Raw genomic sequence first — 12637 nt, 5'->3', positions numbered from 1 at the left:
CACTTGTTATCCTTCCTCACCGAAAACTTCCTCGCCCTCTTCCAGGTAGTAGGCATCCCCCAGAAAGCTGGACGTCTCCTGGGAGATGTGGACTTGTTCCGGTTTGCCAGAGGATTCCATTCTAAGGACACAGAAACTATAAAAATCAATGGTTATGAAAAGGATACTGGAACTCACTTGTTGGCCAAACTAACGTCATTGCTCCAGACATCGAACTTGACCCGCCGGGTGCCCACAATGCCGCACAGGACTGTGCCCGTATGGACGCCAACCCGCATCTTGACGCCCTCGTGCCGCTGGGCGTCGAAACAGCGCATCGCATCGATCATGCCCAGACCCATCTCCACACAGCAGATGGCATGATCCGCCCGGGGCTCCGGGCATCCGGAGACACAGTAGTAGCAGTCGCCCAGGGTGGAGATCTTCTCGCAGCCACTCAGCGTGCAGAGGTCGTCGAAGCGCTCGAAGAGATCGTTGAGGATCTCGACCAGCTGCTCGGCGGTCTTCGTGGAGGACATGCGAGTGAAGCCGACGATGTCCGCAAACAGGATGCTGACATTCTCCATGCTGTGCATGTGGAAGGGCCGGAACAGGGACTTCACATCGTTGGAGGCCCGGGGACGCATGTAGTGGGATTCGGGCGGCATTCCGGTGGCATCCAGGCCGGAGGTGCCGCCCTCGTTCAGCAGCATGTCCGCCACTTTCGGGGGCATCACCGAGTGTATCATCTTCTCCTTCAGCTGCTTCTCCATCTCCAGTTGGCGGCGCACCAGCAGATTCTGGCCGACCTTCATGAAGGTGCCTCGCATCCGGACCAGATTCATCACCAGGATATGGACCCCCACCAGGTGGACACTCAAATGGGCCATGATTCGGAGTATTAGGATCTTGTTGCTGGGATCCCCGTTGGCGGGCACTGATCCGGTGACACCTTCGGTCGAGCCACTGCCATGGATGGCACTGCATCCGATCACCATGTGGGAGACCATCTCGAAGGCTATGGAGTAACTGATGGCTATGCCGGCTCCCAGCCACAGGGGCATCGGCAGGGCCGTGTAGATCAGCAGCACGATCTCCAGGCATATGGCAAAGTGGCCCAGGGGACTGAACGCCCGGCCCGTGTACGTCAGGAAGGCCAGGGAGGCGCCGCAGAGGAGCAGCGCCGTCACCGCCGAGGTCACTGTCCGGTGCTCCCTGTACAGGTCCCAGTGGGTGAAGCACAGCGCCATGATCGTCACCAGGGAGAGCATCGAGAAGGAGCTGGAGATGGGCCGCCAGAAGTCCTCCGATCCGCCGTCCACCACGAAGTACAAACACCACATCAGGGAGCAGAGCAAAATGTACGACAAAGTGAATCTGAAAGGGTATTTAAATAAATATACATAAAAGGATATATATAATAGGTTTATTTTTTTAAATTATGTATTATAGTAGCTTCAAATTATATATATTTTTTTAATTTAAAGCTTTTGTTTTATTTTTTAAATACAAGGAACTACAAGAGTTTTCTAAACTCAGTTTTCCACTTAGCTTCGAAGGACCAAGAGCTTTGAAAAGAAATATATAATATATGACTTTTTAGGGTTTTTTTTATATTTTTGATAAGAGCACCCCCAATAATATAAACTTATTGGTCTAAAGTTAATTTCTAAACTCATTTAACCTAGAAGTCGCTGGCCTCTAAAGGGGAAGTTACAAAAATGCTCGAAGGACCACAAGCTATGAGACAAAATAAATATGTTTTTAGGTTTTTTTTCTATTTTTTATAAAAGAATCTCCAAATAATAAATGGTGTCACTACAATGAGTCTTTCTCTAAGCTCCTTTAAGCTAAAAGCTAACTAAAGTCCCTTAACACTATGGGAGTAACTACTGAGAGCCTCGAAGGACCAAAAGTTAAGAGGAGCTTTCGTATATGTTCCTTTTCCATTAAAAAATTAGAACAATTAGAGTTAAAAAGTTTTAAAAATTTTATTTTCTATTTATTAAAACATAAAGCCTGTTTTTAAAGTGTATATGAATACTCTTAATTCTTTATTTTTATATTTTAAATTAAATCTTGGCTCTCAGCAATAAGAAGTTTAGAAGATTATATGATACACAGTACTTCTTAAGCATTCTTTTTAGCAGAAACCGTAAAAAAGCAATAACAATTTTATGAAATCATATATTTTTAGTTTAAAACAATAAAAATAAAATATTTACATAAACAAAAAATAAACCAATTATTTGAAAAATATATATAGAATATATACCTTGACGACTGTCTTCCAAATATAATTTATTTAGGGACCTAAAGTGCTTACATATTATAGTTTTTAGAAGCTAAGTTCTTTTAAATCATACCTTGCACTTTAATAATTTAATATATATTCTTCCTAAAACCAAAAAAAAAACACTATAATGAGTCCTACATAGATGGGAAATGAAATTCCGGAAGAAGAGCAATTAAAACTACTTAAAATGGACAATGGCCGTGGCCTTGACCGGGCTGGAGCTAAAGAGGTTAGGCTGTGTCCCCTGGTGTTTTTATGGCCGTCGCTTTAGAGTCCTGTGTGTGGATCCCATTACCCCAAGTGGCAGTGGGCTCTGGCCTACTGGCCGCCTGGCCGCCCTCTGAACCCTGGACCATGGAGTCCTTATGCCATTATAGTGGCCATTCCCATTCAGCATTCAACTCTCGCTGGCAACCATTCCCATTTATCCTAATTAACACTAACTGCTGGGATGGCTGGAAAGGCGGGAATTAGAGCGGAGAAAGTGCGGAGAAAGAGCCTCAAAGAGAGGCTGGCAGGATGGCTGACTGCCTTGCACTTTTCAACCTGTCACCATGGGAACCTTGCCATTTTCCACTGCAACTACATTCATTAACGCATTTAGTTCCGGCTAGAGTTTGGCCAGAAGAGCCAGAGGAACTGCATCCTCCGCTGTCCACTAATCTCCCGGCGACTGTTGACGAGCTGCCAGGTGCAGGATGGCAGCTCGAAGTCCTGCAGCCAAAGGACAGGACTTGTCGCCATTGTTTGACTCGGCCCGTTGGGAGTAACTTTCGGGCCAAGTTTAAATCAAGTCGCCGGCCTGACAAAGGCCCCCTTGGAGGAGGGCACGCAAGACGTCAGAAGCAGCAGGTCCACAACTTTAAAGTCAAGAAAATTACATTTTTCGATTTTCGAAATCCAGATCCGGAGAGCAACTTTCTGGCTGGCAGCCCTGGGATTGAGTCAAAAGTTCTAACGAGTCAAGTAAACACAAGTGTAAACATTTACCCAACCAGGCAGGCGACAAAAAAGAGCAAGGACTCTAATAATTTACATTTAATTCAAAGGGGTAGCTTGGCTTTTTAGTGGAATTTACAAAAAATGGCTAGCAGTAAGCTAATATTATTAACAGGTAAGTTGTTTTAGTTCCATACTTCCAACTAAGATCTAGTTAGTGTTCTAAAATATAATATTCATAGCCGGTACTTGCAATTTCATAAAAATATGAATTTAACATTTTCTAACTTGTTTAATGTTTTTTCTATCTAACACCAGTCTTTAAAATTCTTCTTAAATAGCGTTAGTCTTAAACATATAAAGGTAGTAATCATACCCGGTACTTGCAGAATAATAAATAAATGTTTAAAAGCTATAAAATATAACTACAGATATAATCAATAGATCAAGTCTTTAAATTCTTCTAAAATAAAAATACCATTCATACTCGGTACTTGAAAAGAAAAAATTATTATCTCCCAAATAAAAATAAATATTTAATTTTAATTTTATCTTAAATAATACAATAAAAATAGTACTTTTTTCTTAAAACATATACCATAACTCTATTCTTCTGAGACTTTTTTAAAAAAATAGTATTCATATCCGGTACTCGAAGGGAAAAAGCATATCTCCTATTATAAAACTTTTTTAAAAAATATAATAAAATTTGTTTAGTATTTAAAACATTTAGAACCAACTACTTAGACCACAGAAATATAGTATTTAATTATATAAAATTATCATAAGTCTACTAAAGCCATAAAATGGCTGAAATGCCAGCTCTAGGCCCACAATCGATTGCCTTTGGTGCCTTTTTCTGTTTCGGCTTCGGCACGCGAAACTGCTGCAATTGGCCGCCAAATGGCCCCAAATGGCATTGACCTGCAACATCGGGGGGCGCCCGAGCCCCCCCACCCAACCCCTGGGCCTCTGACCCCCAGGTCCTGCAGTTCTCCCGCCCCCTCCTGACCTGAACACGCCAGGCGAGCATTTATGGCGGCAATTTCGTTGCTTTCGTTGCCATCCTGCGCAGGTCCCCAACTAATTTGCCCTCGTTTACCCCCTACTACGCCCCAAAAAAAATCAAAAAAAAAGAGAAGTCCCCCTGAAGGCCCCCCTAACGTGCTACGCCCCTGGTCTTTGGCATCGCGTTGATTGCATGCACGTGCAAAAGTTGGACTTGTATGTGCCACGCCCTTGCCATTTCCCCCGCGGTTATCCTCACATATGCAATAAAAAAAAAATACAAAAAAAATAGAGGAGAAAAGGACTTAAGAGGCGCCTCCAAGGGGGGCGGGGATGGCAGAAAATAGCTAAAGCCCAAATTATATCTTTTTTTTTCTCCCAAAAAAGAGGTCAGCGAACTTTCTTGTTGGCTTTCCTTTAGGGGGATTATCTTTAATAAATAAAATTCGACACGAAAAGTATTCCTAAAAAAGAAAAATTATTTATCCTGGGGAGGGGGTAGAACCTATTAGTGCGCCCCTGACCGCTAGATGGCGCCAGCTCATTTAATTTTCCGATTGCGATTTTCTGAATTTTCTGACAGCTCCATTTGCATAGCCGAGTTGGAAAAAAGGAACTACGTACGGGGTCACCAGGTGACCCCACTTAATTTTAGAAATCCCTGCCTGACTCTCTGATTTGGGTTGTGTCTTCATTTAGGAGTTCGCCATTCGACAGACTAAATTGCTTTCCAAATTATATAGTCAAGGATATGGGTTTTCTAGGAAAGAGATATATGGATGGAAAAATAGTAGAAAGGGTAATTGAAATTTAGTGACCTTTTGTTTAGTGATTTATAGAGGAGTTAGTCCTCTACCCATTCTTCTTACTCCCCTCCAATTAGTCCTATTTCTATAGACTCCTTTTATGATAACTAATTTAATCATAATATTTTTTTATTTTTTCTTCTCACCTGTAACGCATTCGGACATGGGGATAGACACTGGTCTGGTACTGCTCCTCGAGCACGGGCGAGTCGAACTTGGGATCCAGCCAGGACTTGGCCGCCGCCCGCTCGAACGCCACCGGCAGCATGACACTGCAGCAGGAGTGCCGGCGTCCCGTTTGGCTCAGGTAGGTCTGGATGTGGGGGGCGAGGGCGATCTGGATGTCATCGGTGGAGTTGGCCCGGCTATCGTTGGCCAGAACGCCCGGCGGCATAGCCGTTAAGCTCACCGACTGACGACGCGACTGCAAAAAAAAAATCAAGAGAGAGAAAAAATAATAAAAGGGTTAAGAGACAAGACAAGGACAATGGAGGGGATTAGTCGTGGATTGCTGAGTCGGCGGATTAAAAGGGCCAGGGATATGGGTCCAGGTCATAGGTCAGGGACGAGAAAGCAAATTGTTATGGCTTTGAATGGGAATATGGGGTCTTTAAGGTATTTTATATATTTTTTGCTTTATTTTATGAAGGTTTAAAAATAATAAAATAATAGTCTCAAGTTAAGAATGCTTTTGAAATTTATTTAAGGCTTCAGTTTCTTAGTTTTCGGTTTGAAATTTATTTTAAAATTAATTATTATATTATAAACTGTTCTCGTAAGATTTGTAATATTACAATTCCCTTAAAAGTCAATTTATTTCTGATTATTTTATTTTTATGATTGCTGTAAAGCTGGGGTCCTTCAATTATTGTATATATTTTGTTTATTTATTTTATGAAGGTTTAAAAATATTAAAACAAGAGTCTTTAGTTAAGAAAGTAAGAAATATTTTGGGAATTTATTTAAGGCTTCATATTCTTGGTTTTTGGTTTAAAATTTATTTTAAAATAATATATATACTGTTCTGTTAAGATTTATATTATTCTAATTATTCTAATTCCCTTAATTAATTAATTTCTTCTGCTTTTTTTTTTTATTTTTATGATCGCTTGTAAAGATTTCTTAAAAATTGATTTTTAATTTCCTTGGCTTGTGATGTGATATTTTTGATTATCACCGAAAATTGCTTCGCGGGACCGAAAGTCACGCGACACCGGCTCTGATTTCTGATTTCAGATATTTTTTTTTGCCTTTTTTTGGTTTTTTTGTGATATTTGCCAGCTGATTTGCGATTTCTGTTTGGCTTCCACGGCCTTCGATTTCTGGCAATCTTATCATAAGGCAAAAAAAAAATAATAAAGGAGAAAAATGAATAAACTGAAATTGAGTAGAGGCCAGTCGCGGGAAAGGTAAAGAAAGTCACAGCGGCAGTCAAAGTGCAATCGCAAAAGGAGAAATATTATTAATTTCGATGTGGAAGCCAGGGCCATAAAATCGCGTATACGACCCGTGGGCGGCACTCGAGCGAGAAACGCACACGAACCGGACAAAAAGTTGCTAAGTTAATCATAAAAAGTATTCCCCAGCCACAAACCGATTTGCTTCTTCATTAAGAAGCCGCTAAAAAGTGTCTCTAAAAATAGCCACCCACTGGATATAAAAACAAATACATTTTGAAAATAAATCATTTTCTGGAAGCTTTTCTTTTAATAATCTATAATTTATTATATTCCTGCTAGACTTTAAAATTATAAACTAAACTACTGGCAGCTGACAGCTACTTGAACTTTGGATTTTATTCTATTTAAGAATTATTGCCTTAAATATTATCTTGTCACTCGCATAATCCCTTTTATCTTAATTTATTACAAGCGTTTCGAATCATATCAGTAACCTTAAATAAAAAACTCTTGAGCCACAAAATTTATTCCACCACAAAAATACAAAAAAAATTATAAAGTCTTTGCATTTTTCCAACTAATGAGCGAGAGTAACCGTAAGAGTTACGAAAACTTTTCTTTCTGTCAATTTTTTTCCATTTTTTTTTGTGGGAAAAACTTTCCTTTACCTTCTTGTATTTGTTTTTCTTTTATTTTTACATTTTTGCACACAGAACCTTTTAATTTTTGGGATGAAATAAACCGAATCTGTGGTCAAGTTGGGATTCCTTTGCCAGTTGCCTTTCAGGGCAAGTATTTCATTTGCAAAATGGCCCAAAGTAGGGTCTCCTTCGGACTAAATAATTACTTAAAAGTCTTGATTTTTTTATGCACTTCACCTACCAGAAAATAATCCACAGATATTCCAATTTAGAGCAAACATGTCTGCAGTTTTTCAATTATTTTTTCTCAGCAATAATAAATCACAAAAATGCTTTTAAAATAAATCGACATGTTCGGTTTACTGTGATTTATATTTTATTTTAAAACCAATTAGATCCGAGACGTATTTTTTGTGAATAAAAAAATAATTTAGCACCAAAACAAAAAAATAAAGAGTCACAGTCGTGGCGGTTCAACGAATTCCGTTGACGCGGCGCTGGGAACTGATTTGAATTTCGGTTTTCAGTTTTCAAGTTCCAGTTTCTTACATTTTTTTTCTGTTGTTTTTTTTTTTTTTTTGTCGCGTTCAGCTTTCGTCGGGGATTGTCGATTGTCTCGATCGCAGAAACAGCTGACAGCCAAAGAGAGTAAAAAAAAAGCAACCTGGAAGCTTATCGCTCCGGCCTGATAACGCCCAGGTGAGCGAAATATTATATATATATTCTATATCTCTGGCAAACACCTCAGAGAGAGAGAGCCAGAGTGCCGAGTACTGTCCCCCCATTAGCGATAAAAATCAGCGATCAACTCGAGATCAGGCCTCAACCTCTCGAAACCATAAATTCTCGAGTGGCCAAGGATCGCAATCTATGAGGTCATATTACTCAGATACTCAGATACTCAGATACCACTGACAATATGTATAGAATACACACAAGGAGCTCAAATTAATATAAATAGCGCTCGGTTATTCCGGCTGTTGGGGCGATAAGATAAGAATTACACCAGACACCAGCGGACGACTCTTTGAACTGCCAGGGAGTCGCCTTGAACTTATTCGTGAGTGCACTCATTACACTCACAGTCGTTCACTCTTCCGCATTCAAGCAGGAGAGTCAAGAGGCTGATGTGTGTCACTTTGGTGGGAAGTTGCTCCAAGGGGATCATGTCCGCTTGTCCGTCTGTCCGTTAAAAGTGGGTTTTTGTGGTGTTTTTGTCCTAGTTTTTTAGAGTCTCTTGAGTCTTAAACTTACACACATTTGATTTTAAACATTAGAAACTGTTTTCAAGTCTAAAAAAATTGGAAATATACCTCAGAAGTAGTTATGACTATGTCCGCTTGTCCGTCTGTCCGTCAAAAGAGGATTTTCCAGTATTTGTCTCCTATTTTTTTAAATATCGACTCTTAAGTGGACATACATTTGTCTTAAACCATTATAAACTTTTTGCAAGTCTAAAAAAAAATAGAAAATTACCCTTGAAATTAGTTATGATTATGTCCGCTTGTCCGTCTGTCCGCTAAAAGGGGGTCTTGTGGTATTTTTCTCCTATTTTTGTAATCCTTTAGCTTTAGAATTGACAAATAGAGCTCTTAAACTATTATAAATTGTTTGAAGGTCTAAAAAAAATAAGAAATACCTCTTGGAAGTAGTTATAACTATGTCCGCTTGTCCGTCTGTCCGCCAAATGGCTTTTTTGTTCAACTATTCCCATGTTTTTAAAACTAAAGACTTGTTTCTTTTAGTTTACTATTTAAAAGAAGTAAAAATTCAAACAAAAATCTCAAGAAAACCGTATCCCCAGCGAGTATAGCCCTCCGAGTAGAGTATATCTTTCCATAAAAAATGAAATCATGAATGACATTGTGTTTTTCTGTGCTATCTCTGATATCAGTTTAATCATTGTCTGCTCGGCAATTAAAATGAATCATCTGAAAACAATCATCTTGAAGTAACACAACAATGATTGCGATTTAAATGAAATTACAGGCTAAATAGTTGTACAACTTTTAGTTTCTCCTGTTCTCTCGCTGGGAATAAATCGAAAACCAAAATCCCCCGAAATCCTGGCAGCCTGGAGCTGCCTTGGATTTAATCCTTGATGGAAAATCCTGTACATTTCTCGACTTAATTTGGCCGTTATAGGGATATCCCTAGTCAGAGCCCCATCCACCTGGCATTTCCATTTGTGTGTACCGACGATTTAACTCCTGACACTGACGAGACTGGGACTTGGACTAGTTTTTGCCAGCAGAATGCATTTTTTTTTGGAGGCGAGGCTTGGGGGACAGGAAATTGGAAAATTTTCTTGGCCACTGCCGGCAAATCGAACCGAATTCCCAATATTTGTTTAATTAAAAAATCTTCCTCTCTATAGCTGCCTCTCTGTTCTGGCGGATCAATTCTGGCGGCAAAACTGTTAAGAAGTTTATTGTTTTTCCTCTTTTTTTTTTTTGAATATTAATTAACAGAAAAGGCAGAGAAAAAAAAGCAGAGAGTTATCAGCAAACTGATAAATTCAAAGGTGATTCCGTGGGAGTAATGCGAATCCGTTACGGAAATTACCAAACGATAAGTCCATAATGCCCATGGCTTTAAGATTTCAACACGACTCGGGGGCTTTATTTTATTATTAATAAAACAAAAAATAAATCAAACAAACAAGATGAAACTAGGGTTTCTCGCGAGACTATCTATCTATCTATTAAAGAAATAATTCTACAAGAAATTGTAGTTCTTTAACTTGAAACTCCACTGAAGATATCCAATTATTGTTAATTTTTAAAAGTGCCCTCTTAAAAAAGGACTAGACGAGTCGAAACTAAAGAGTCCTTCGGCCAACAAAGTAATGCAATTGAGCACCCAAGTCCTGGCGGACAATGTCATGTCCATTGCTCCGGCGCCCAAAAATATGATTAACTGTCAAAACAAGGGCTGGGGGCTGGGGGCTGTGGGCTGGGGGGCTCTGAGGTATAAAAGAAGTGGGCGTGGCCTAGGAAATGGTCAAAAAACCAATGTCCTTATGTGTGGGAGAGGGTGTGTGAGCGTGGAAGGACCTCCCAAAAGTGCAAAGAGGCAATGCGGTTTTCGATGTGGCCTCAGAGTGTCCTTGCTGGTTGCGCTCCCCCTCCCTTTTGCGGCTGCCTGGGGAGGCTGACCAGACCAGAATCCATAGGACATAGTGTCCTGGCACCTTCCTGGGGCTCTCTCTCCCCCTTTTCCCAACCGAGTGCTACTCGAGTGCCTCACAATGACGCCAAAGTGTAAATAAGCACTTAAATTTTTAATGAATGCACATGAAGCTGCCAGGATCCCAAGGATCAAAGGGGGTGAGCCAAAATAAGAGGGGGGTGGCTAGGGGGGGTGTCCTGTTGTTGTCCTGTTGCGACGTAGCCAAAATGCAATCAAAGGCATTAAGGTTTCAGGAGCACCAAGAACAATAGGAACTACAGGAACTATGATTTTTTCAAATCATTCGTGATTTTAAATAGGCTTTAAAAAATAAGGATTAAAAAATATTAAAAATTATTTAAAAATAAAATTAAGTCTTCTTATTACATTTGAATAGTTTTTGTCGCTCCATTTGAATTAATTTCAAAACGTAAATCAATAAAATACATAAATATCAGTAAGAGTTTCATAGAAAATTATTTCAAAAAAGCTCAAGTATTTAATTTTATTATTTTTATTACTTGAATAATATTTTTTAAGCCCGGATCTTATTTCTAAATTTATGTACATATATTTTAAATAGTCTCCTTCTAATAACAATTTAATTAAAAAGCTAAAAGACTAAAATGAACAAAATATTATTTTCAAAATCCCTTTCTTAAAAAAAGCCATTTAAAAATCAATAAAACACTTTTTAGAGGAATTAAATACCATAGAAGCTTTGTTTTTTATTCAATTATTAATGTTTTTCCACTTGTGTTAGATGGCGACTGAAATATTAATGACCCGGGGCTGGGTTGGGGGTTTTGGTTTCATATGCAGAGGTCCTGGCAGGAGGACGTCGCAGGATTTGCCGTTTGGTCGCATTCGAAATGCACAAAGGCGATCCTGGAGCCTGAGTCCTGGCAATGGCGAGGGCGAGGGGGAGGGCGAGGGAGGGCGTGGAAAATAACAATAAATGACAATAAATGAAAATGCGATTATAACAAAGCAGTCAGCCTCCTTCTACACGCGCAAGGGACACCGCCACAAGGACACATACAGGACGAACGGAAGAACGGCAGGCAAAGGCGATTCGAATATGAATGTGAATGTGAATGTGAATACGAATACGAATTCACAAGGCATATTTATAATGCATGAAACGAAATATAATCAAGCCATATACATACATTCACAAAAAAAAGTAATATGTGTGTGTGAGAAATGGCATGAAGGGGCGCTCTCCATTCGCTCCTAAACCCAAAATCCTCAGCCTTCTTATGGCCCTTTTTGCTTTCAAAATGACAGTGGTAATAAAAATAATAAAGAAATGATAAAATCAAGCACCTAAATAAATAAATAATAAAGAGGTAGGGGGTTCCCTTTTAAACAAAAAGAAAGATCTTTGTTTTTGAAGAGGTTTTTTAAACAAAAAGTGAAAAAATAACTAAAAGGTTTATAATTTTATAAAAAATATATAAACACTTTTTTTAGCTTTTCCCTAAGTTAATATTAATTATAAACAATTTATTTTATAGTTTAAGTCATAAATCTATTTTTAAGAGAAGCTTTTAAGCATTTTTTAGATTTAATTCTCAATTTTTTTTTGTATTCCCATCAAGGCCTCTTTTAAACCTTATGGAAAAAGCATATTTTATCTCTTCTTTGATAAGACTAAGACACTTTCTTCGAAGCGATAGCAACCAACTTGAGGGCTTAGCTAAATGTATAAAAAAAAGAACCACCCACTGTTGGGGCAAAACAAAAAAAAAAATACAAAATAAAATAAAAGAAAGCTTGACACACAAATGCAAATGAAAATAAAACACAGAAATTATATCACACATATTAGGGCACACACACAAGGACAACGACAATAAGCCGAAGGAAAAAATCAATTTAAGAGTCATTGCCAAGGATAATGAGCGACTTGAAGGCAGGAAGTCAAGAAATAAAAATTGAGCAGAAAATTGCAAAAATTATTACACTTCTAAGAACTAACAAAAAAGTTTGATTTTTATTTTTTAATAAGAGTTAAATTATTTATTTAAAAGATAAAATTATTCATTTGATTTTAGTTAGCCCATAAATATATTTAAATAATTTTTTAAGACACAAATTTTAAGAAAAAGTTCGTCAGCCCATAAAAGTATGCAATGAAATTTCCAAACTCTTACTCCCTCTCTAATCTTTAAATATTTTTTAATTTTCTTGGAAATCTATTTATATTTTTTATTATATAGACTCTATCAACTTCTATAAGCAATTGCTTGATTTTTTTGTTGGCATTTCCGTCTGAGATTATGGCATTTCCGTCTAAAAGTCAAGAGCACTTCCGGCGCTCCTCGCTTCAGTGCACTCCGAACCGTGGCTCTTTTCCGCTGCAGTCCTTGATCCTTTTTTTTTTATCGTAGA

The 12637-nt window shown here is 38.6% G+C and overlaps 1 protein-coding gene across 3 annotated transcripts in view; it reads right to left on the bottom strand.

Moving 5' to 3' along the window:
- The window catches only part of LOC6504918 (adenylate cyclase type 9), a 53370-nt gene that overhangs the window by 4616 nt on the left and 36117 nt on the right, over window positions 1-12637 (bottom strand). For 2 of the 3 annotated variants that reach the window (XM_014904369.3, XM_044717217.1), the window contains 3 exons: window positions 5175-5452; window positions 178-1356; window positions 21-121 (listed from right to left, as the gene is read on the bottom strand). In XM_014904369.3, the coding sequence (XP_014759855.1) occupies window positions 21-121; window positions 178-1356; window positions 5175-5452 (1558 nt within the window). Of the gene's footprint in view, window positions 1-20; window positions 122-177; window positions 1357-5174; window positions 5453-7310; window positions 7609-12637 lie in introns of those variants that run through there. The other variant, XM_001966553.4, reaches the window with a different exon arrangement.

Source organism: Drosophila ananassae, chromosome XL, assembly GCF_017639315.1.
Source record: "Drosophila ananassae strain 14024-0371.13 chromosome XL, ASM1763931v2, whole genome shotgun sequence".
NCBI lineage: Eukaryota > Metazoa > Arthropoda > Insecta > Diptera > Drosophilidae > Drosophila > Drosophila ananassae.
The sequence above is the reverse complement of the archived record's forward strand: the minus strand, read 5'-3'. Positions and strand labels throughout refer to the sequence as shown.